We start from the raw sequence: 26372 nt of genomic DNA, 5'->3' as shown, positions 1-26372 counted from the left end.
GGAATTACTGTCTCCTCCCTTTCTCATATTATACATGGGGAGTTTGAATGCAAAGGAGACTAAAAACTTTTCAGGAGTAAACAACAAATCTATAATTTGATCTGGCTATCCTGAACCCTCATCTACTCTGCTCACAGGCCCGCCCTCAAGTTTAGGAGCAGGCTAAAATGCTGTTAGCATGACTATTTGAATGTAAACATCAGGCATGAGAAAAACATGAAGTCTGCTTTAATGCTGTGTTCAGAAATATGTAACTTGCTCAGACACTCAAATGCCTAGGAATGGATGGACACAGAGAGATGCCAGGATAAGGAGAGTATACATAAAGAGGCAACACACATTTCTACTGTGTTTGAGGATCCTTGAACTGTGTAATGCATCTCCACTTCGTGAAAATCACAAAAGGTTGTTTCTGAATGATTCAGACAACACTCTTTATGGAGAAAACATATTTGGAGATGAGGACAGAATGGTATTTATTAATCAGCTAAGCCATATTTTTCTGTGATGCCACTGGACTTCCACTCTTGAAAATAGTTTCCACGCATGCAGTGGCTAACTCAGGTCTGATTGATTGTACTTTCACTCCATCAGTTTAGTATGGCAAGGCAGGCAAAAAGACATCACAGCTTAGAAAAGCTGCTTTCAGCTCACTGAAATATAATCACCACTTCAAATACACAAAGAGCAAGATCCCACAGGTTTTTGGCTGTGGCCTATTTTAGAGCATAGGTTCTGAATCACAGATGAAATCATGACAGCTAATATTTCTTACTTTGATTTTGGCCAGTTTTTTCTGTATCGTTGATGTATCTCCAGTTGCATCTGACCAGCGGTGCAGCTCTTCCTTTGCAGAATGGAGCCAGTCTGTGAATTCATGCACAGCATCAAGGTATAACAAATGATCCTTCACAATATCTTCTACTTTCTTCATTTTGTCCTATTTTTCAGATTTAAAAACAAAACAAACAAACAAACAAAAAGCTGTTAAATTGCTAAAACACTTTCCTGGCTTCTGTCCAGACTTCAAGGACGTAATATCACAAAGAACTGCTCTGCATCCATTTGATTACTGAGCAGCAGAACTTGTAGCAGCTTATAGCAACAGAACACAGTGCTACACTGCACAAAGTTTGGTTTAGGTTGCTCTGGACAGGAATGCTGGCAGAAATATAGCTTTTTTTTAATTTTTTTTAGAAGAAATAAGTCTCTATAAATGCTAAGCAAAGTCACGGAGATGTCCAATATGAAGCCCACAAATGAGTTCTGCTGTTCAAAAGTGCAAAAGGTTTTTATGGTGCTGAGTCCTTCTTTTAGGCATCAGATCAGAAGTAGTGGCTATCTCGAGGCCATATGCCTTGCACCCCTGGAAGACTCTTTCCCTTACATAGACATACAACAACTGCATGGCTTCATATCAGTGTTCTAACATAAGCTTAAAGTGGGGCCAGTTTACCTTACAGGTGAACTAGTGTTTTGGTCTAGGCTGGCCTTTGGTTTGACCATAGATTTGTTCTTAAAATTCTCAGGAATGTTTCTCAAAAGTAACCAAAAATGAACTGAGATGTGAATGTTTCTTTGTCAGAATCTTTCTTTGATGGTTAATAGCTAAACTAAGATGACCTAAAGTAAATTCTAAAAATTTTTACCTCTTAATGCATTTTGTCCAACGACCAAGTAAGGAAACGTACACATGTGCCTGACTTAAAAAAAAAAAAAAAGTAGGTGTCTTCTGAAGGCAGCAGAAGAGTATCAGGAAAGCCAAAGACGCACCCTTCTTTACTTTTGTTTACATACAAAAATGTAACACTAGTAGACAGGGAGAGTAGAGGGAAACTGTTTCTCTTCTGATGGCAGTGACTTTTACCAATTGCAATCAGTGTTTTTCTCTCCCAAAGGAAAGACTGCAAAGTTGTCAACAATTTCTGCCATCACAGCAAGTGGAGAAGGGAGCAGTAGCTTCATCTGGCACATCAGCTAGCCAAACTTGGCCCATCTTCTATGCCCAGCATCAATTCTTTTCTCAGCCTGCCAGTCCTGTGATGCTGTTGGACACTGCTACCCTACAGGTGATGAATTTACAACATGTTCCAGGCCCCAGTCTCCACCAAACAGAGAAGTTCATGCAGGCACAAGAAACACAGCATGGCCTCAGACTGACAGGATGTCAGTATCTGTCTGCTCTGATGTGGGCAAAGTAGAAATACCTGCCTCAAGTGCTCAGCACATGACAAGTGCTCTACTGGGCCTGTATAATGGTTCATCTGACCAACTATTCTCTCCCATGCTATCTAGGGAGAGCACATGAATCTGGCAAATATTTGTGGGCAATTTCCCTTATACTTCCTTATCATTTGTAATTATTTAAGAACGTTAGAAAGTTCATAATCCTTTGTGTGGACACTTGTCAGAGGCTTTTGGAAAATCCAATTGTATTACATTCATTTATTTTCTCCTTCATTTATTACTCCTCTATTTTAATGTGCTTATTGACATTTTCACCGTGCTCCAGCATATTAGTTTGTTAGTTATACTTTCTGGATGCCATACTGACTTTTTCAGCAGTCTGCATGTATCCAATACTGTCTATTCAAACTATTCAAAACTATTCAAACACAATCAATCCTTCATTCGCTATAAAATTATATATATATATAATTATATTTATTATTATATATTATATATTATTATATAAAAATATAAAAAATCAAAATGTTAGTCTTTATACAGGTGTCCATACATTTTACTTACTTGAAATGGAGACCTTTGCTTTTTTCTTACCTTGGCTACTGCTGCGATATCATTAAACTGTGTTTTTAGTTCTTCTCGAGCTGCTGCTCCAAAAAAAACATCCTCAGTTTTTTCATGAAGTTCTGCAGCCTTTTCAATGAGTTGTTGTAAATCACCAGAGTGATCCTCTATTTCAGAAACAATAGCTTGGAAATGGTCCAGCTGAGCAAACTTCTCCTTCAGACCAATCTGTGGTTCTAAAGGCTGTTCCACTTTGTGATTCAGTTTCTCTAACCACTGCTCCAGTTGGTTTTTCCTTTCCAGGTACTCATTCCACTGGCTAATGATAGACTCTAGGCAGCTTACATTAAAAGAAACATATACAGTACAGATGAGAACATTCGAAAGGTCTAAAAAAAAAAAAAAGAGCCTGCATATACCCTAATTTTTACATTATACAGACATCTTTAATACATCTAATATGTGCTTTTTCCTTCATCTTGTTTTAGTTTTGTGTCAACTTAATCCATGTTATTCTAGAATTTCTGTGTTCATTGGGCTACTACATATAACCTGATACAACTGCTTCCCTAGTACAGGTTACATGAGCAATCTTTCTGTCTCAGACTAATGAAATGCACATTTCAGTGTTTGTCTAGCAAATCAAAATATAGAGCATTATTAGAGCTCCTTATGACCACAGTAACAAAATGTACAGCATCCTATTATGTTATTGACAATTAAGAGAGCTCCTGGTAACTTTTTAAAGAATGAATAAATTATAAATTGTCCATTTTATCATTGAGAAGAAATATACCCTTCTGTTATATTTTGCTCCTTCTAGCAGATCTCTAGGTCTTTCTGGGACTTGGTTGAGGAATGTAATTCTGATTCCACTGGACTTAACAGCAGCTGAGAGTGTAGTAGAGATTTTGTTTAAAATGTAATAGTAATATTGTAATGTAATGTTATAGTAATATAAACAATATTTTATGACACAAAGTGGATGAAATTAAAATGAAATCTTAAAGGCTTCCCACCATAATTTTCTACATAGCATTGTATTACAATTTTGGAATAAGTAAGAAAGTGGCATCACTTCTAATTGACTGCAATTTCATACCATAGCTCATTGACAACTGATATTTAAGACTCAGATACCCTAGTACTCTGATAATCTAACAAACAGATCTATGTCAGTTTTCTAATGCAGAGAAAGCTTTGTTTTCATTAGTGAGCTAAGGAATTAAGATCATGCAGAAGGGCCCGTTTCTATCCAATAATGACTAGGGTCATTATTGAAAGAGACAGTGCTTGTAAAACCCATAGATGAAAGCAACAAGGGACGGCATGCAGCTAGTATGGATAACAGGATTTAAATGCCAGATGTTGTTAAAAGAAGAAAAGAAAGATGGAATTTGATGAAGAAAAAAAATCTCTGCTTAGGAGGGAGAAGTCAGGTCTACAACTACAGAACTGGGAGCGATACTGTGGAAAGGGATTTGGAAATTGCATAGGATAAAGAAGTAAAAAAAAAAAAAAAAAAAAAGGCAATATTATCCTGTTGGAAAGAAAGGAAAATCTAATTCTGGACTGTATTAAGAAGGTTGTTATATAAAGTAGAAAACAGTGATATTCTATTCATAATTAATAAGTTCTCAAATACCATAAGACATGAGTCCATTTTAAATTATTATCTTTTATGAAAAATGTAGACAAACTAGCAGTAGTCTGCAATTTATTGAAACAGAAACATGGATAAAAGAGGTCCAGAAAGAGATGTTGGGGGCCTTCAAATATATTAAAAAGTTCTCACACGGGCAATAACAAAAACTTTTAATTTCCACTAAAGTTAAGGTAAGAATAAATTAGCTTCATTTTCAGGAAATGTTATTTGGAGTGGATATTAAGTCTTTTTTTTTTTTAAATTTTATTAGATTTAATTCAAATTATAGAAAAGGCAAGGCAAGGGAAAAAAAAAGAGAAAGATAATTGAGGAACCCTCCTAGAGTTTTGTAGGGAAAAAGTAGAAAAATATTTGTCAGCTGTTCTTGGTCCTGCCCCAGTACAGGTTCAATATTTCAGTAAGCCCTTTCTAGATTTTTCTTTGAATGAATTTGTATGATTACTACTTCTTCTTAAGTGACCATCTCATATGAAACTTGATTCAGCTGATAGGGTCAACTCTTTGCTTTTTTTATAGAAGGATGTATTTTTTCAGGTAATTTTGATTCTTTCTGATGATGTATGTAGCTTTCCCCTCAGGTGTGAATGAATGGACTGGAATGAATGGTGTGCTGTAAGGTACCTCTTTTGTGGTAAGCAAAGATATGAGAGTTTGAGCTGTGTTTTCTAGTTAGTTTACCTCTGCCAATTCACTGATGTGCTAATGATGTCATTCCATACATCCTTCAGCGTTTGTAGCTCTGTATGTATCACCTTTTGTCCTTCCTCATTGCTGCTTCTAAGTGCTTGTTCTCCTTTGCCAATGGCCATGTTCAACTTAACTTCACCATCACCTTTGAGTAAGAGGATTTCCTGTGAGGCAAAATAAATCAAAATATTAAGTGAAATCTGCTGAGAGATGAAAGTTGTTATACTTCCAGTAGAAGACACCATTTACCCTTGATAACCATACCATGTATGAATTCCTAGGCACCTGTTTTTGTTAGTGTCTGTACCCTGATATATGCAAGTAATCCAACAGTTTTCCCAAAAGCCATACAGGTATTTCTCTGCATTGGTCATCCTAAAATATTGCTCACATTGCAGTTCCTAAAATATTGCTCACATTGCAGTAGATAATGAATAGGTTAAGCACTGCACAGAAAGACAGCAACATACAGTGGGATCTCCTACACTGATGACCTTCCTAATCTGTCCTTCTGTCCTTGAAGACCTACTGTAACAGATATGTCATAGAGTCTCCATGTGAACGATTCCAAGGCTTCCCCTCCATTAGAAAGATTTATTTTTTTTTAACCTGAATACACATTTTCATAGTTGGTTATTCTTCATTAACTACAATACCTTACATCTGTCTTCATTACACTTTATCTTATTTCTCACACTGCATCTCCCAATTTGTTAAGATCACTTTAAATTCAAATTCCACTCCTTAATAACAGTATGAAGAATAAAATACAAAATTATTTCTTTTCCATTAATGTGGCCCTCACACAATGTTAATTGATGTATACTCTCCAGTTTTAGCTTTACCTGAATTTCTGTCAGTCGTTTCTCTAGTGTGGCTTTGCTACCGACTGTGCTCTCTGATGTCGCCAGTTTATCCTGAACCTCTTTCACCCATGACCACATGCTCTGCAATGCCTCCTCCAAAGTGAGATGCTCCTGGAGTGCAAGCTGACATGTTCTCAGCTTATCCTTGACTGTTTTGACCATGTTTTGATAATCGGTGAGATGCTGAGAGGCCAGGCGCACTTCCTTTCCTGCACCATGTCCTTCCTCATTTAAAACCTGTGCCATTTGGGACAGCTTATCAAAAGATTCCCTGAAAGAAAAATATTGAGACTGAAAATCAGTTTCAAAAAGCATATGACACTGTTATAGCAACTATGAGAAGTCATGAAGGGTGCTGACAATCATCTGCTCCACCAATGTTAATGTCTAACAGAAAAGCTAGCTGGGAGAGACTGAAAGGAAATATTAGCAGTATGTATTGACTAATATCTGTACTTGTGTACAGTGCCATTTCTTGCAGATTTTAATACTCCAAATTATCACACTGGAATCTTTGTGTTGCACATTTAAATTAAAAGCTAACTTATTTTCTTTTTGGCTATCAGGCACCCAGTTCTTTATAAACTGCTACCTTTTTTTTACCTGCCAAAACTTCTGAGCAGTTTATAGTCTTTGACACGTAGGAATGCATGATGGAAAAGTCAGGCCATTTGCCCAGCATTAGACTCTAACTCTGGGGTTCAGTACAAGGCTCAGCAAAGGGAATTAAAACTCTGGCCTTATACAGCCTCAGTTAATCTACTACTGGATCACCTTTCCTGATATCCTGTGAATAAAAGGAATTTATATAGACCAAAATGTCTTGCAACAGTCTCAAGAGGATAGATAGTGACTGTGTGTTTCTTTTTAGCATGCTGTGAGCCTTGAACAGCTGACTACTATTTCTTTTCAATCTTCACTAACCTAACAATAATAACAATAATAACAAAATTGAAAAGACACAATGTAGTAAAAAACAGCCATTACTTTGCCTGGATGATGATCCACTCACTGAGTCTAAAATCTAGAAATATTTCTCAGCCAATTTATTAGTAAATAATATTAATGTTATTCAATAATGTTATTTGGTCTCTTTATACAGTAAACTCTATAGGAAAGTAGAATCTGCTAACCCAGTTGGATCTAGGTGTTGTAGGACAGAAAATGAAAAAAAAAAGAAAATTTTATAAATTGATATGATGATAAATGATGTTTTTACTATTGCTTTTACTAACAATGATATTTTTCAGGCTCCATTTATTAATGAACTAAGATACACTTTTCTTAATGAGAAATGTGTCTACATCAAATTTTGGAATTGTCTTGAAGTTCAAATTTCCTTAAAACTGGGAATATCTGGACTCAGTCTATTTTTAGAGTATATTGCAACACTTTTCTCTGTCTTTCACAAGCACACTTTACCCAAACAGTTCAGTTTCAGTATTACTTTAACAGAGGAAAAAGTGAGAGCATTTTAGGAAAAGTGTTTCATACTACCTTGAAGTCAGTAACTCTTCCAGGAAGTTTTCCACTTTCTGCACCTCCTTTTTCTTCTCGGGAATAAGCTGTTTGCTCTCTCCTAATGCTTCTGTGCTTATTCTTTCTTCCATGTCATGTATCCACAGGCTGAGTTTCTTGTAGTGATCTTCAAAACTACAGAACAGATAAATATTTACTTAAAAAATATTTCTCAGGTGTAGTGAAGTTAGCAAGAAGTTAACTCAGTTCTTTCAATATCCAAAAGACCGGGAAAGCAAAGCTAGGTATACGTTTCATTCTTAGCAAATAGGAGTTGTACACAAAACATAATTCCACGGTGACTACTAATCTAAAAATATTCAGCAACTCTCTAAATATGTTCAGGAAAATCATGGGAACTACAGTGAGAAAAGAAGCCTTCAAAATTTAAAGTGGCAGTGCTTTTATTTATTACTAGACTCAATAAAGACAGAGCAAAAAAAATATTTTTTTCCAAATCCTCATAATGATATTTTTAAGAGAAAAAAAATGGATAGAAATTGATATTTACTCAGTATTGATACATACAATACCTGGAGTGTTGCGCTTTTAATTTCTCTGACAGAACATAAGTAGAATCTGGAGTGTTCAGAACTCAGCAAAACAGGCTCTAAGTTCCTATGTTTGCAAGCTTTTTACTTACATGAAGGCACACCAACCCACCTTGCTCTTTTATCATTATTGACACACCAACTTTGCTTTCAATTAGCAAGTTTTGAATCTAATTATACCTAAAAGCATTTGATCTCCTCAAATTCCAGCCCAAGGTGTTAATTTAAGAGTGTTTTCTTACTAGCTCTTTAGGAAATATGTACATCTGGAATAGGACAGGACGGGTGCCAGCTGTTCAGAAAGCACATACTATCTTCAAATGCCAGGGCAGAACTTGAAAATTCATCATACCTTTTCCTCCCAGGAAAGTGCATTTGAATTACTGAGACCCCAACTTCTGATCTGGGATCACGTGAGCTACACAGTTCTTCCACATATATAATCCTGACACTTAAGCTAATACTCTCAGAGCTGGACCTGCTGGATTATTATTTTTATTATTAGTTTTTTGAAGAGAACTTCATTTTGTCTTAAATATTTCCAAAGAAAAGGAGCAAACAGGACTAGAGTAACTGGAAATCATTTCAAATTGTGTCCTGTACTTCCACAGTCTGAACATTTCATGCAGTTTATCTTCAACTTACCTTCCAAGGTGTGAGGCACAAGCTTCCAGGGCCTGCTTATCATTTAGACACTGTTTGAAGAATTCATTGAAGTTCTGATTAGACTTTACTATTTGCTCCTGAATATGGATCACAACTGGTTTGGGTAAGCAAGCATACAAACTTTCTCCTTCCTTGCAGGCAGCATCTAACTTGTTTTGTCCCTCACTAATAGAATCCAGCACAATCTGTGTGATGAAAGAATACAGTTTAAACATGCAAGACTTAATAAAGATAAGCAATATTTTGTATTAGAAGATGAGAACAATGTCTAGAAGTGGAAAAAAATCCAATGGATAGTTCAAATAAAATTTTATTAAATGATGCTATAATTCACAGAGCTTGATTTTCCTATCTGTTCCCAAGACAGCCCTGTCTTTCTCTGGATAGTTTATTGATGTCCCAAAGATGTTAGACATTTCAGTAATTATGGTTGCTTGCACTAGCTGTCTGCTCTGTTTGTGCTCTGTCCCAGGAAAAACGGACAAGATTTGATACCTCAGTGTAAATCTGAATGACTGACTAACCGTAAAAGAGAATAGGGGAAGGGGAGGGGAGGGCAGGGCAGGGCAGGGCAGGGCAGGGCAGGGGATTAAAAATCAGAAAAAAATAATAGTTCAGATACATCAACCTCTTAACCTTCCAGAAATTAAACTCTGATATTTCAGAACAGTGAATGTAAACTGTGTTTCCTTTACAGAACATGTAACTTTGTTGAACTAGTCTTACATTACCTTATTGGAAACAAAATCATATGCATGGTAGGTTCTACAAATTATTTTAGAGATATAATTTGGTACATGTAATTGTACTGTCAATTACTATTTTTTTTTTTATTATTTTTTTACTATACCTGCAAATCATGTAGCTTTGCCTCTATAGCTTTGCTGTCTCCAGACCTGTCAGATGATGCTTTTACTGCAGCCTTCACATCAGAAAACCATTCCTGGAATTCTTGCATAGAATCTTATTTAATAAAAAAATATAGATAAGAGGATATATATGTATATATATATATATGTTTGTTTTTTTTAAAAAAGCAGCATTAACCACAATACTGTGCAGCTGTCTCCCACACTTCATTTATCCTTCGGAAACCATGTGTAATAGCTAACAGGATGAGCCTCACTGTCTTTAGTGACACTGGGTGATGAGATTCATTTCACAAAAAGTCAGATGTTTACACAGCAAACATCCAAATTTCAAGAGTCATACTAGGTTCCCCTTTATAGTCAATGGAAAGACAGACACTTCCAGGCTACTATTTATCCTAATTTGATGTTAGATAAACATCTAGATTAATATCTAAGATTAAAAAATATCTACTTCTCTCCACTTATTTCCCAGAGAAACCAGGAACTACTCCAGATGAGGACTTTTGCATTATAAAGATTTCCATATGGTTAAATACATCTCTGAATAGCAAATACACAAAGTGTATTTATGCATTAGAGATGTATACTAAGGAAGAATCTGTGAGAATATGAGGCAGTAACATAGAAGTTGAAGAAAGGTGAGTTGCCATTCATGTACATTACATGTCTAAATTTGAATTCTGTTTTTGTAAAATGCATTGTTTCATAGCAGATGGTAAATGACCATTTGCTAACTTTCTGAAAGGCTCCATACAAAAATAAAGTTGTAATTGCAAGTGACATCACTGGAAACTCTGGCAGGCTCCAGAATGATTCATGGCTGTGGGCTAACGGTTCATATTAATGAGCCTGAAGACTCACAGAGGAAATGTTTTTCCAAGGACTCTTGCAAGCTGGCCTGCGTTCTGGAACAGAGCTGATTCACAGCCTCATATTTCTTTATTAATGAAGTGACAGTGCCACCAAGAGTTTCCAGCTCTACAGAATGGTACTTGCGACACAGTCCATTGAGGTTCTCACGGGCTGAATCAATGCTGCTCTGCTGAAGCTGTAGGTCTTTTTGTGTTTCCTGAAAATGAAGTTATAACATAAATATGACATTTTAAAATAAACGAAAGAGCCCTCTATTTTCTCAAGCATTTCTGCTCCTCCCATACATTCCTTTATTCTACGGTCTACTGCAAGTCTAGACACAATCAAGGGAAGAAGCACTGGATCTGGACCATGCTTTCTGAACTTGCCAAGTGAAATGAATTCTTGAAACTAAAGATCCAGCAAATATATATGAAATATATAAAAAACAGAAGTTCACTGCATTAAAAAGAAATATATTCATTTTCTTCAACACTGACCTTCACTTTATTTAGAGCTTCAGGATCTAGATTATGTGCACAGCTTAAAAGTGTATCTTCCACTTTTGTTAACCAGTCTGTTGTCTGATCAATAAAATTCTGTAACTGCATCTTCTGAGTACTGAAATCTTTTAGTGTCTCTTTTGCTGTCTCAGACATTTCTTTGGCATGTTCCAGCTTTTGCCTTAAATCTGATTCTATAAACTAAAAGAAAAATGTTAACTTTAAAAATACTTAAAACATTTATTATGAAAACTGGAAATTTATTGAAAAAATGTAAGGTAGGAAAGTTATACACATTAAAAATTTACTCCATGACTAAATATGCTTTCATGAATAAAAAAATATCAGCCATTCAGGATCAAATCTTAGATATACAGTAATCCAAAGAAGGGATACTAACTTCTTAAAAGCCAGAATGCAAAATGTTATTATCTACTTTTGATAAATTAAACAGCTGATCTTTTATTTCTTTTAATAGTTTGCCATATATATATATACAACATGATCTAATTACTATGAGCTTTATACAATAAATATTGGTGATATTGGTGAGAAATAAGAGTACTGAGAATCTCACTGTAAAGCAGATTGAAGAAAACACAAAAGGAATGTTTAATCACAGCATTATATGAAATTATAGTAGATGCTAGTTGTATACATTTTACTAATAAAAGGTAAATCAAATAACTTATAATAGGATAATATCTACCACTGTTTTACTGTGGATATGGTGCACATTTTTATCGTATTTATCATATTCAGTATTTTGAAATAGGTGTCTGTTGGTTAGCAGGGATATACTGCAAAATAATATGCTCTAGGTTTTACACTGTAAGTGAATAGATATTAAATTTATTATAAAAATATGATTAAACATGAAGTTTTATTCTCTCACATAAAGGAAATAATTTCTGAGAACATAAGCATCACTACATAATTTGCACATCTTGATAATATAGGGTTCTTGATCAGTATCTGATTAGTAATTTAGGCTTATGTTTACAGTCGGTGCAAAATGTGGACAAGACCTGAATGTTAGATTAAGTTCAGTTAAAATCTGATACCTGCGTTTGAAATAATTATCTACTGAGATACTTCCTTGCTGTGGAAATCAGAGAAGTCAGACTACCTTTAAAAATTTCTGACATGTTGAAAACTGATAACCTCACATATCAATTCCCCTTTAAAATCAAACATCAAAAATATTCATATTTTTGCTTTTGCATCTCTCCTAGAATATAAAAATCTATGAAACTAACCAATAACAACAGTTCAAGAGCTCATCTTCAGTGCTCCTATTTTATCCTTATCTAGTAACAGTTAGTTCAGGACGCTAATTTGAGACTACTAAAGAATACTTATGGTTAAGCATAGGCTGTGATGAACAGTATCTTTATTTTACCTGAAGATCTGCAGGAGGCTCTTGACTATGAGTCAGTTCTTTGAGATCTGAAATTTTAGAGCTTAGCTGCTCCAGCTTCTGTTCTTTATCCTTGACTTGAGACTGTAGAAAAGATGTAGTTAAAGTTTCATAACAAACTACAAGAAGGTTTTAGAGCTTCAAAAGGATGCTTCATCAGTCAGAAAAATGAACAGCAATATAATGAGGTTTAGCAACTAGCAGCAAGCACAGTTCTGTCAGTTTCCTTCTCTAAAGCTCTCCCATTTCTTTTCCTTTATTAGAATCGGTTCAGATTTTTTTCCCTCCATTAAAATAACCAGACATATTTTTAGCATTTAAAATACAACAGCTTTAGTTTCCTAAAGTGGCTGAATAAAGATTGGAATGTCATTGTTTATTTGACTGGAAAAATCTACTGTGGTTGTTAGCTTCCACTAAGTAGCATGCAAAGCATAATAGATGTACTCTGTTTTTTATTACAAGGAAATGAGACCTCAGAAGAAAAATAGACAGAACTAAAAGTCACACTCAAAATGGAATTAAAAATGCTGTTATATATACGCTGACGCGTCAGGACCTTGTATTTATTGCAGTCATAGATATCCACATTATAAATAAATATTCTGTTTATTTTAAAAGTAACAGAAATATAAAAGAGAAAAATATAATCTGTATAATTGTAGTTTTGAAGTATTAGGCAACAATTTAGTGTTTGTACCACGTTACCCAGACTTTCCTTCTGAAAAATTCAAACAGGTCACTCCAGTTAAATGATTGGACTGTGGATTTCAGAATTAAACAGCTACACTTCAGCACCATTCATGAATGGTACAAATTCAGGTGGCTTCAGAAGAATCCTCAAGGGGATGTTCTAGGAGTGTATAATATTAGCTAATATTAGCTAATTGAGAAAGAGACCAGTGGTATGGACAATATACGAGACTTTTCTGTCCATGTGAAATGTGTCAGTGAACTGCCTTTCCTACTGACTTTGCAAAAGACAGTACAGAAAAAGTATTATGAACTATGCATTCTGTGACTGCAGATGTACCCACAGTCCTCATGGTTTCTGTTGTTTTGGCTCTCCTCAAATCAGGTAACACCTGTGGTTTGGGTTTAAATAGTAATGAAGTTAGGTGGTTTGACTGTCATGGTTGTCACAAAGACATTAGGTAGAGTTTGTCCTCAGCAAAATACTGAATTAGCACCATTTCATCTTCTATTGTACTTGTATACGTTCACTGTGCACCTTCATAAGGACATTATTTATTTCAAATGAAGTAGAATATGACTCATTCTATGGTTGACCTGCTGTACATTTTAAGCCAGTGGTGGCAGAATGCTTCCTGAACACTGATTATATTCCGAAATCTGTTTAATACTATTCAGAAAAGAAAGAGAGCATGTTACTGAACTTGTTATAACCTGACATTAAAATCTGCATTACAGTCCACCATAACTTTATTATACTGGCTGGAGAATCTATCTTTTAAGCTGAGATTTTAGAAGTTGCTCATTGCTTAACCTCAGGTGAGGTTGTCTAAATATTCCATGAGCTTCTACTGGACCATAGTTCAGTCCAATGTCCAAATTTTTGAAATTTTTGTCCTTGCAAGAACACATGGTCACCTACTGCTAGAGTCAAAATGACTATGGCATTTAGATGGAGTAAGAGCTGTGCCATTCTTGTTTCTGTCAGAAGCAGACAGCTTCAAATATAGGCTGAAGTGTCATCAGCTAGCCACTGCATTTGTGATAGCATTGCTTGTGCAGGGGACACATTGGTCTACAGCAGTGCAGGTTTATCTATGTGCCTTATATCACTAGAGATTTTTGCCCAAAACATTTTTATTAACAATTTATGCGTAAGCACCTGAAAGTCTTTCAGGATGACCTCCATTCTCTGACTGTTACTCAAGTTGCCGATGCCTTCATTCAGTTGAGAAATACATTTATTACACCATCCATCCATTTCTTTTCCAATTTTCAGGATGTCATCCCATAAAGACACACTTACACTCAGACGGTCTATGTTGTCTTCAATCCTCTCTGACACCTTTTAAGAAAGGAGAACACATAAATACCATTCAAAAATTATTTTTAGATTTCTTTTAGATTTTGAAGCCAATTTTAAGACAAGTGCATCAAAAATAATTAGTTAGCCTAGGCAAAATAATTCTCCTCTTAGAGTTATGCAAAAGTTCTAAAATCTAATTTGAATTTAGTTTCCTAGATCATAAAATAAACAAAAATCATATGTTACTATTTCTAAAAAGTTGTATGTGTTTTGTTTGTTTGTTTGTTTATTTTACTGGGAAATCATTTCAGGTTCAAATAAAATTTGTTATTAAAAACAGCTACATTTATCTTTCTCATGTGATAAAAGAATTTGCTATCAAAGCAGTATAAATATGAAAATGAAAGATATTAATTTCTATATTATGTTTCTCTGTTATAATATCTCTCCCAATGTATTCACATCTTTAATGGTGTAACTTAATATAATGTAATTTACTGCTTTATTTATTTAGTAAAACTTACTGTCATGAAATAATACTGGCACACATTAGGCAAGAATCCAATCCAAATTTATATTCAGAAATGTGCACTGAGTAGATCTATAACAGTTACGTTCATACACTGTTATAAGATTTTTTGTGTAGCAAATTAATGTCATTGCTGTGCACTATCCCTATGATATCATATTGAATATCATATATTTTAGAGTAAACTTTACTAAAAAACTGCACATTCTAAGAAAATACTAGTACTTTAACCTTTGCTCAATTAAAAACTGTATTTTGTGTAAAAACACCAGATTCTTACATCTAGCCATTTGTCCACCGCAGAGTTCATATCTGTTTTCACCACAGTACAGTCACAGTTACGCATTCTTTTCAATTCTGCTAACAAATGTTTTCCTTTATTGGTGAAAGTATCCAGGTCTTTTTGTTTATCACTCAGGTCATTCTTGGCAGCTTCATGCTGTGGACGTAAATATTTGCTTGTTTAATGAAGACTCAATGAAAGAAAAAAAAAAAAATCTAGTTCTTCAGGCACTCATCTCTAGGCCTGTGGTGTATATTATTCATTTGAAAATGTATTCATTATATCCTAAAATGTTAAAATAGCAACAATCAAATACCCATTAATGGATTTTACAAAAAAGGCAGAAAGGACTATATTCTTTCCTCACCAGAATCAGAAGAATCTTGAATGTCAGTGTGTCAAGATTTGACAGTAAATTCAAGGAACTTGAAAGACAGCCCAATGGCACATTTCAAACAGAAAATCCTAACAAAATCAAAGATCATTTAAATCCTTCAAATGAAAATATATGTAATTACCTTCAATAAAGTTCTCTTGACATCTTCATGATCCTTCCAAATAGATTTGATCACAGAAGCATTGTCAGCACTGTCTATGACTTTCATTACTGTTGACCTCAAGCTCTGATATTCTTTCATCAGATCGATAAGAATACAGGACTGCTCCTTTCTGTAATGGTAAAAGTCTGTGTTAGCATAATTCATGTTTATGTTTATGAAGTAAAGTGAATGTAGTATAACAATTCAGCATGAGGGAATCAGAATGTAGTCCTAAACATATTTTGGGCAGTCAAGGAATTACTAATATTTAGCTTTCACAAATCACCGGGGGTCCATACATCACAAAGCACCTCACTGTACATCAAGGCAGTATATCAAACACCATCTCATCCATATCATATTGTGAAGCAAATGACTTTAGCAAAAGAAACACTAAAACTGGAATTCAAGTTTCTCACTTCCTAAGTTTAGCATCTTACTAACTAGAAACCACATTGTAATAATGTTGACAGTTGCAACTAATTTTTTAACCTCTTCCTTTAACATGGAATATTTCTTGGATAAGAAGAAGCAGAAGTAAAGGCTAAAGCAATGCAAGATAAGTCTAACTAATTTGTTCTCCAATTATCAGATGCAATCTTTTGTGTTTAAAACATTATATTCAACTCACCTGCTATTGTATCATTGTATTGAAAATAAAATAACCTGATGCTAAGAAAAGTTTTTTTTTTTTTTTCTTTTTTTTTTTTTTTTCCTTCCCTCTCTAGAAAAGCCTATTTCTGTTCAGGCAACAGACAGAAAAAAAGAATATATCCAATCCATTCTTGGTGTTTATGCTGAAGAAAGAGAGGTGAGATTAATATCATGGATACATTTAATTGTAGAACAGTGTTTACCATTGAAAGGAATTTGGGAAATATGACATTGCCAAGAAAGAGATGCAATTGCTTTAAGACCTGGCCCTTTTCTGAATGTTCCAAAGCACTCTCCAAAAATAATCGGGTTTGGGAGGGTCTAAAATTGTGTGTATATGAGACAGAAAACAGTTCAAAATAAATTAGATTAATACTTTAAACAAAAATCAACATTATTTTTACTTTGGTAGGCAACCATGAGGTATGTCATAGTTTTGGCTGGGATAGAGTTAATTTTCTTTGTAGAGACACATATGATGTTATGTTTTGGATTTTTGATGAGAATAATACTGATAACACCTCACGGTTTTAGTTGCTGCAGGGCAGTGCTCACACACAGCCAAGGACTCTTCTGCTCCTTGTACTGCCTGCAGTGAAGAAACTGGGGGTGCACCAGGAGCTGTGAGGGGACACAGCCAGGACAGCTGTCCTGGGCTAGCCAGGGAGATATTCCACACTGTGCAGTGTCATGTTCAGCAATAAAAAGCTGGGGTAAAGAAGGAGGAAGGGGGGATGTTTGGAGTGATGGTGGTTGTCTTCCCAAGAAACCATTACAGGTGGTGAGCCCCACCCTCCTGGAAGTGGCTGAACACCTGCCTGCTGATGGGAAGCAGCTAATGGATTCCTTGTTTTGCCTTTCTTCTGCACCTGACTTTTGCTTTACCTGGTAAACTGTCTGTATCTCAGCCCATGAGTTTTTGCACTTTTACCTTTCCAATTATTTCCTCCGTCCCGCCTGGGGAGGGTGAGTGAGAGTCTGGGTGGTGCTTGGAGGCCTGCTGGGTCTAAACCACATCCGGGTACCTGAGTATTTTTCAGTTCTAGGTATAGATACACCTACTGCATGTGACAACTGCACAACTGATTTACCCTCAATGACGCATCTATCAGAGGCAGCTATTTTAATAATACATGTTCTTCACTGCCAAAGTGGTGCTATCTAGTTTTTGGCACATCAATACAGAAATTACTTGGCTTACTATTATTAAGGACTTCTACAGGTAAGAAAAATGGGTTGTACCAACATGCCACATGAAATACAAATTAGTAGCAGTGCTAAAGAAAAAGAAGTGGTAAAGATTTTTTAACAAAGCCATTATTTTCATTGACTTAGTTCAAGTTTATATATCTCTTAAAAATACACTAGAAAAATAGAATGAATTCAGCTGGAAAAAAAATAAAAGTGAGAATGTAATCCATGTAGTTGTACAGAAATTTTGTGCAGACGAGATATAAGAGAGGGAAGGATATTTACAAATATATGTATCATCTCAATCAAGAAAAAAGGAACAATAGCACAGCATAAATCAAACTAAAAACATTTTTGATTACAAAATAAATACATATTTTTAATTATTGTGCCAGTAAATCAAATCAAATTTGGACATCACCAAATTGCATCTGTCCATTTAAGTATTAGTCAGGTTTGGAATTGTTCTGCCTCTGCCCTTAGACAAAAATCATTCATTGAGGATGATGTAATATTGAATGAATCTAGCACTTAATTTTACTATACAAATTTTAAAAAGAACATTTAAATAAGTTTTCTTTAAATATAAGAAAAGGCATCTAAGACAAAGAAAATGTTAAGACAAGTTTAATTAGATTCTTTATTTCTGTAGTTCCTTTCTTTATCAACTTTCCTTTATATATGTAAGTGTATTTGATAATACACTTACATTGATAAATTTAAGATCTACTTACTTTTCATGTATAACTTTCTTGGTATCCTCCCACAGAGATTCTAAGTGGTTAATCTCTTTGTCAATTTCAGAAGCAAGTGTTACATCTTTTTGGGCTATTTGCTTTGCTTTGTCCATGAGCCACTGGAGTTCATGCTGGTGAGAACTCAATTCTTCATCCAACTGGTTAAAGACCCTCAATCTGCAAGTTAAAAGTCAGGTTACAAATTTACTTATCTTCCTTTTCATGCAAGGGAAACCTATGGTATATGGTATTTCTAATAACTGTTGGGAGTTTGGATTCATTTGAACAAAATAATTTTCTGTGACAAAGACTTTCTTCTCTGTTCTTTCAATATAAAAGATTTGAGAGACTTGCTAAATGTTCTGCTCATGTTTTCCCTACACCCAAACATCTCACTTCCAAAATTTGACTAAATAGATATATGGATTCACATGCCTTGCAAAATGGCAAGTAATGAGACACCCAGGCAGAAAACTCACACGTACCTCCAACTCATCATAAAAAGTCTAGGGACTGCAAGCAAATGAAGAGGTGCCAATCTCAAACATTTATATTGTTTTTACCTTTGCTGGAGGGCTTGCAGTGTTGCTTCTCGTAGGCCCTCCTTGTCAGCCTTTTCCTCAGTATCTTCAATACTCTTCAGCAGCTGTTCTTTATGTTCCATGAAGGATCTTCTCAAGGTTGCAAGAGCTTCTGCCTCACTCTGTTTTGTTCCCAGAAGATTTTGAACTGCCTCCAGTTCTAAGCACAGATTATCCACCACAGCCCTGCATGAAGTCCTCTGCTCAGAATTCCCATGTTTCAGGTGGTATTGGGCCTTAGTAAGTGAACCGTCCAAACTGACAGCAACGGATTCCAATTTGTTAAGAGATTGAATAACATCATGGAGTTCCTTCTCCAACAACTCTGATTTAGCTTTATCCATATTTCCGGTTTTCTCCACTGTCTGCCTGAGCTGGTGGAGCACTCCTGAAGAAGCACTATGGAGCCCCAGGAATACCTGCAGCTGATCCAGAGCCTCTTGTCTTTGGTTAGTTATTTGACTTGCCTCCTGGAAGATCTGAAAGCAATCTTCAGTCTTTCCTTGCAATGTCTGCTGGTCCTCTGGACAGCTGAAAGAACATAATTTATCTACATGTTCCTTCAGACTTCGGAATTGCTGCTTCTTACTTTCAATTTCCATTGAGTGGTTCTATTAGATAAAAAGAAAATATGAGAGCTGGGTTTCCTTTTCCAACCAAAAGTTCAGAAAACATTTTAGTGTTAAACTTATAATTAAAACAAGTACTATTGAGGTGATTTTAGTAAGAACAGTTTGGTGTTATGATTTTGTTTTAGGCTGGTCAAATGATTGAAATGTGTATGTGGCTGCAATAGAGTATTAATTTTCAAGCACAAGTAAATGACCTCCCGCTAGTTTTAGATGAGTATTTATCGGAATATACTGCACAATCTGTCTGCCTTTAATTTTGACATCCAAAAGTTTACCTTATTTTGAGATGCAGCCAGTACTTGATCAGCTGTGTTTATCTCTGAAGTGGCTTGTAGTTCAGCAAGAAACTGCTTAATCCAATCTGAAAAACTAAGTAGGAGCTCATCAAACTGTCCATGCTCAGCAACAAGAGATTGAAGGAGGTTGATCCTATAGGATGTCAAATGTAAATATGAAAGCACTTGACCTAAATTAATCATTTCCCATATTCAAACCCATAGCTGACTGGACAGCATTAAAATCACTGCCAGGTAGAAGGAAAGAAGGAAATGTAGATCTGTGTTACAAAAGTAATGACTGCTGTGTTGATTACTTAACTGGGAAGCACTACCTAAAAGTATAAAATCTGGTCTTCCTTTATTCTACCATTCTGTTCATAACAACTATTAGAAGTCCCCCAAGCCACCAAGGTATGGCTTCTTCAACTTTTCTTCATAGTGGTAGACCCAGTAGAGAATGATATTGAAGCTAACTTTCAGTTCTGTTTATCCTATCTGCAACACTGCATATGAGGTAAATGTCTTATGAATGTAGGCAGAGGATGAGTAGCTAGCTGAATGCTCAACTTTCACGGAAGTAAGTGGGGCTGGAGTCAGAGGAACACAATTCAAAGAAAGAACATGTCCAGACGGGTATTCAGCATGTAGCAGACATAAGTTTCTAAACCCTTGCCTTAAAAAAGGCCTCGCCATTCATCCATTGCAAGACTTCCGTTTGAAATTTCTCTATGTGATTTTCAACATGAAAATTTACGTAGAAGCCTGTTACATTGTAAAATAATTGCATTGATAAAGAACCTAAAAAAAATGATGTCATTGACCAGGGTCTATTATTTAAGACACTTTACAAATAGAAAAATATGTACATTCATCACCAAAACAAATGAAATCTAAATAATACCATACGACATGGTTTCGAAAAGGAGGCAATGTTCCTGAGTCTGATATTAGTCAGTAGCCCAACAATTGAGTATTTATAGAATTGACAGCAAATGAAACATCCAAAGTGGGTTTAACAAGACAGTAGTGTAGCTTTGCACAAGGTAAAGCATAAGCTGAAGAAATGAAAAGCAGATATTACAGATTCCAGAAATAATTTAGGAAGTTACTTGAGAACATGTAATTGAGGAAACAAAACACTATATCCATTTCCGGCACCATACTCCTTGCAATAAATATCTTCTATCAAAGAAGCAGGAGAGTTTATGCCAAAAAGGCAACATGATAAATCTGTGGGATTCCCCACATCCCTGTCCTGGGAGCACAGTGTACAAGGCGACTCTTAAATCTTTGTTTTCCTAATGATAATAATGTAAAACTAGGTTTCAGGACTGGGATTCCTAATCGAGGTATTGGTTACTCTCATTCAACATGTAAAAAACATTCTGAGCACAAACCTTTTATCGACAGTTTGTGGTAAAGCTTTCCACCTTTCATCCAGCTCTTTAAATTTATCTTTTATTGCTTTCACACACTCTTTGGAAGCTGTTGGGAACAGTGACTCATTTAACTGCAACAGGCTCGCATAGATTGAAGCATGAGACTCAAAATCTGCTCTCAAATCCTGGGAAAACAATGGAATGTGCAGAATTTAGATTAAATATGACATCACATTACGTCAAATAACAATAAATCATAAAAAAATCAACTAAATCTTTCCAATACACCACTTTGAAAAAAGCGAATGAGCTCCAAATAACTTGGAGGAACTGAGATCCATTAGGACACAAGGTTACTCAGTATCTCTCAGACAGCTAAAGCTGCCACTGTATTTCAGGAAGGATTCATCAAAACTGTTTTCCTTTCTCTCTCCCAGGACAAAGTGTGACCTTTCCATACATCTCTACTGTCTGCTAAAAATGGCTAAAATCAAGAGTAAGTTTTGCAACATATTTTCCGTGCAGCATCAGAATTATGAGAAAATACTGGCCCAAACAAAGAAACAAAATAGTAATTTTCCTTCCCTTCAGTAACATTTAAAAGTCAAATTATGGATTGATTGGTGTCATGGAGTGTGTAAAGGATACTACATCTGTCCAACTGCTTCCTATTAATCTAAAAACAAATGCCAAGAAAGATATACGTTAGAATAGGATGAAAATCTTGTGTTTAAAAAAGCAAAAGGAAATCAGACTTGTGAATTCTACATCCCTGAATATCTTGCTGTCGCTCCAACATTCTTCACATGAGAAAAGGAAAGTATCATTGCTTAATAAAGGAATTTCTCTATAGTAAAGATCCTCTGGCGAGCAGACCAATGATAAATATATAGGATATGCCAGGACATATTCTCTCTTGAGCAGACATACTATATTTGCAAATAACTTTTTTTTCCTTTTTTTTTTTTTTGATAAAACAAGAAAAAAAATAAGAATATTTCCCTTAAACATTTCCGAAGTCTAGAATCAAGTGACTTGTCAGATGACAATTGAGCAAGCACATACTTTAAATGGTACAGAAACAAACTAGGATATGTAGGGGAATGATCTTGGGAATGATCTTTCAGTTGAAACATACCTGCAGAGATTGCAGTTCACCTGCCAGCTTAACTCTGTCAGCAGAAACATACTGCTCTGAAGGCCTGGCTGCAGCTTCACACCCCTCCAGCCAGGCCAGGAAAGAAGAGAGCTCTTTCTCCTGCCTAAGAAAATCACAACATAGTGATCAATTCAAGTCTTCCCCATCATATCATGGACTGACTGTGGAAAGATCTCTGCAGCCATCATAATAGACATAGGAGCTTACTCACTTCTGCCACTGAGCCAGAAGAGTCTCCAGTAAGAGCTGCTTCTCTTTAGCATTTTCTAGCACTTTTTCATAGTTCTGCTGTAACACTGTAACTTCCTGAGCAGCTTTTTCTTTGTTGGCCACCTTTCGGGCACAGGCTGAGAGAGAGGCCAGGGTGTTGCCCAGTTTTTCCACAGTGTGACAAAGGTCCTAATGAAAATGTAAAAGAAAGAGAAGTTGTATACATTAATAGCAAAGCTACAGTAAAAAAGGTGGGAAAAAATAACTAAATCTATACTTCCACCAGAAGTTTGAAGCAATGCCATATCCCCCAGATCATGAAGCCACAGTATAAATTAAGTTTATCTCACGTCTATCCTAGATACACGGGTCCAAGTATATCAATCACCACTAGCCTACAGTGGGAAAAGACTTTCCTAAGAACAGTGTTAAAGTAAAAATAACAGTAAGCAATGAAACAGTCAGATCTTCTGAACTGGCACACAACACAGCATGATCGTGTAGGACAACGCTCCAAATTCCAAAGAAAACATTTGCTTTAACTTATACAGATACAGTAACTACAAATGCTCCTGCCAACCTGTGAAGACTGCCACAACCCATGTCATGACAAGGGAGAAATAGGGAACAGTTACAGTAAGCACCTGTCAGCGTTAACCATAGCTGACTCCTGTCAGCGTCTTTTCATAGAAGTGGCATTCAAAGTTGACTAGACTTTCCAGTGTTGCGATTGCTAAAGGGCTGGGAAACTTGTTCACTTGAAAATGAACCAAAAGTAGTAAAATGAGCTAGAAAAGCACAAAATAAAATACATTTAATACCACTGAAGTTCCAATTTACAGGTGTGCAATGATAACAGTAATGGTTATCATGACCATCATGGAATAAATCATATATAGGAGAAATGTGTATTATACAGCAAAACACTGCTGCTGTTTAAACTAAATAATAATAAAAAAAAATAATTTTACATTAAGATATTGGATCACCATGATCCTGTACGCAGGAAAGGAATACAACTGTATACTCAGTATATTCATAATGTTTAAAAGCCAGTAACAATAATGATTACATATGTTGTCTGAATAAATTTTCTATACGCTAGTTCTTTTTCCTGAACAAATATCAAGCTCTTTTTGAAGTGCTTTGGCCAGATCTTCCTTGCATAGAGACTTTGCAAGTAGTTATCACTAAATTCAAAAGGAAATTACATATATTTTTCTGCAATATACAACGAAGAGTTTTTACAGTTTTCTCAGAAAGGAAGACAATGACTATCATGGAAGAACATGTTACATACTTACAGAGGCAGAAAAAAAATGCTACATACACCAAGTTCACTGAGATTTGGGCTTATCTGTAGTCTGAATACCAGTCCAAATTTTCCTTTCCTTTTGCAATGGACTGAACCAAATGCTGAAACAGTCATGTGCCTATGGCACCACAGAAAAAATCTTGTCTGCTGAAAAACTCTGTTCAGTCTGTGCACAGCCCAAGAAAAAGTGCCTCTAGGAAGATCCACTTTAATTTATTTATTTTATTTATTTCAATCACAGACCTCTCTATTCCAAAACCTAAGTTTCATAAAAATCCTTGAGGAACAATAGAACAATGCCTACCAGACTTGTTTCTTATATTGAAATATTCATATAACATATGAAATTAAAAACAAAAACCTGAAGTCTCAATTAATACTTTTGGTGGTCTTTTTTCTAGAGGAGGGAGAAAGCCCTCCAAGCCTGTCTGAAATGGTGAGAGGTCATAGCAGAGGAAAGCTGCTGCTTCTCTGGGGCTGCCCAACCCAAGAAGCAGCCCCTGCCTCCTCCTGTATCCATCCCAGGCTGTGTGGCATCAGGCAGCCCCAGGCCTAGAATTTACTAGGATTTCTGTGAGGAGCTCATTGTGGCTCCATTTCCCTGGACTCAGTGGCAGGAATCACTGACCATGTGCTTACCATGCAATCCTGCAGGGCTCCATACGTTTCCAGTGATGAAGAGCATAATGTGAGAGGCTCAGCTAACTTAGTTTCAAATTCAGACACTGACTGCTGCACCTATGAAGAAAAGGAAACAAATACTAATAATGATAAAATAGCCTAAAATTATCAAGAAATACATACATGGTGCTTTAAATGACGTTTTATAAATATTTAGTGCCAAGAGAATATTATCTTTTTTTTTTTTTTTGTAGTGCTGGGTGTTTTTTGAAGTTAAAAGTTGCTAACTGTGCTCTACTACTTGGAACTGGGACAATAATAATATCCAAATTATTCCCTTATGATGTATCATATTCACGTACTAACAATCTAAGGTTGGAATTATGTAGTTTATACATATAAACTAGATACTGGATATGTTTTACCATTCTCCATCCAGAAGAATCACTTAGGTTTTCTAAAAGACAGTATAAATTTTTGAGTATGTATAATTTAATGTCTTCCTGAGCCTGCGTGTTAAGTCACTCAAAGCAAAAACTTACCTATGGAGTTCTTACAATTACCTTACAAAGTTACTCATACATTCTAGTTCATTCTCTTATAATATGGTATTTTATATTTAATTTTGGAAAAATAGAATAATTCAATAAATGCTGCAAGTAGCCCAGTAGATTTTACATTGTCTACCTGTTTCAGACATTCTTCATATTTCTGCTGTGCTGATACATTCCCTGTGATTGTTCCTTCCAATCTCTGTGCATGATCTCTTAGCTCTTCCCAATACCTTTTGATATGAGTCAGTTTGGCTTTAATATGTGCACATTCTCCAGAGGTAACAAACTGGGAAAATGACTCAGCTTCTTCTTCTAGTTTTGAGATTCCAGTTATTTTACCATCTATTTCGTTATTAATAACCTAAAATATAAAGTAATATTAAATAAAGTAGCACAACAGGTTTTTAATGATCAGAATAACATTTTATACTTCCTTCTTTCACCTGTGTTACCAATATTCTTAAAATGTGAGAGTTCATTGACTTCGTGAAGTAACTGGTTATGAAAGTCTTTAATATACCCTGTATTTCTCCCTTTCTTCTTTAGATTAGCAATGGAAAAGGTTTAAAATTCAGCCTGACACAAAAACAGCATCTGTGAAGAAGAATTAGAATTTGCTGAGGTGCATATTTTCATCAGTAGGCAAGATGGTTCATATTTTACCATCTCATCACAGCAAATTCATATGCAATTCTCTTAAGGATTCAAAATATTTGTAAGAAGAAATAAGTAAATGTGTAATTGAAAACAATATTTTTAAGAAGTCAAACCCTATGATCTGATTACTTGCTTTTAATAAATTTTCAAGCACTAACAAAATAAAACATGCTATGATTCAAAAACCAATAGAGGTTGTTTTCCTTTTCTAATTTAAATTTCTATTGTATAGTAAAGTATAAATTAAATTACATGTTGTGGTAAGGTGAGTGTACCCCCAAGCAGAGGATTAAATAAAGAACCACGTTACAGTATAAATTTCATTTACCATGAAACAATGGTGATAACAGTCTTTGGCACTTTTCAGCTGTCTCCTAAGTCCATTACTAAATGCATGAAGATTGAGTAACACTAGCTTTATATTTCCCTAAGTACATGCCAACAGCTTCCTCTGTTTTTTCCTCACTTACTTTTATTGCAAATTAGAGGTAAACCTGAAAGCTATAACATGCAAGACATAAACGTGGTATTTTATATTTGGTAGCTATTTATTCAAAAAGCATCTGTGAACTTGCAGATATATTTTCTTTTCAGGACAGAATTCTTTTGAATTCCACAGATGAAGTATGTCTTTGGAGTTCTTTTCAAAAGGAGTGAAAAACATGCACTGGGGAGGGAATTGAGAGAGCCTAGAGAGCTCAT

General features: G+C 35.4%; 1 protein-coding gene across 17 annotated transcripts in view; it reads right to left on the bottom strand.

The window, feature by feature from the left end:
• The window catches only part of SYNE1 (spectrin repeat containing nuclear envelope protein 1), a gene marked incomplete at its 5' end in the record, with an annotated part of 301642 nt that overhangs the window by 163897 nt on the left and 111373 nt on the right, over window positions 1-26372 (bottom strand). For 16 of the 17 annotated variants that reach the window (XM_083830445.1, XM_083830446.1, XM_083830461.1 and 13 more), the window contains 21 exons: window positions 776-940; window positions 2782-3091; window positions 5096-5268; window positions 5950-6241; window positions 7468-7623; window positions 8685-8890; window positions 9556-9668; window positions 10439-10646; window positions 10930-11133; window positions 12335-12436; window positions 14208-14390; window positions 15161-15319; window positions 15682-15832; window positions 18282-18461; window positions 18848-19476; window positions 19773-19926; window positions 21173-21339; window positions 22293-22416; window positions 22525-22712; window positions 24478-24576; window positions 25147-25374. In XM_083830445.1, the coding sequence (XP_083686571.1) occupies window positions 776-940; window positions 2782-3091; window positions 5096-5268; window positions 5950-6241; window positions 7468-7623; window positions 8685-8890; window positions 9556-9668; window positions 10439-10646; window positions 10930-11133; window positions 12335-12436; window positions 14208-14390; window positions 15161-15319; window positions 15682-15832; window positions 18282-18461; window positions 18848-19476; window positions 19773-19926; window positions 21173-21339; window positions 22293-22416; window positions 22525-22712; window positions 24478-24576; window positions 25147-25374 (4191 nt within the window). Of the gene's footprint in view, window positions 1-775; window positions 941-2781; window positions 3092-5095; window positions 5269-5949; window positions 6242-7467; window positions 7790-8684; window positions 8891-9555; window positions 9669-10438; window positions 10647-10929; window positions 11134-12334; window positions 12437-14207; window positions 14391-15160; window positions 15320-15681; window positions 15833-18281; window positions 18462-18847; window positions 19477-19772; window positions 19927-21172; window positions 21340-22292; window positions 22417-22524; window positions 22713-24477; window positions 24577-25146; window positions 25375-26372 lie in introns of those variants that run through there. The other variant, XM_083830449.1, reaches the window with a different exon arrangement.

This window comes from Anser anser (assembly GCF_964211835.1).
Source record: "Anser anser genome assembly, chromosome: 3".
Classification (NCBI taxonomy): Eukaryota; Metazoa; Chordata; class Aves; order Anseriformes; family Anatidae; genus Anser; species Anser anser.
This window is presented reverse-complemented; position numbering and strand designations above follow the sequence as displayed.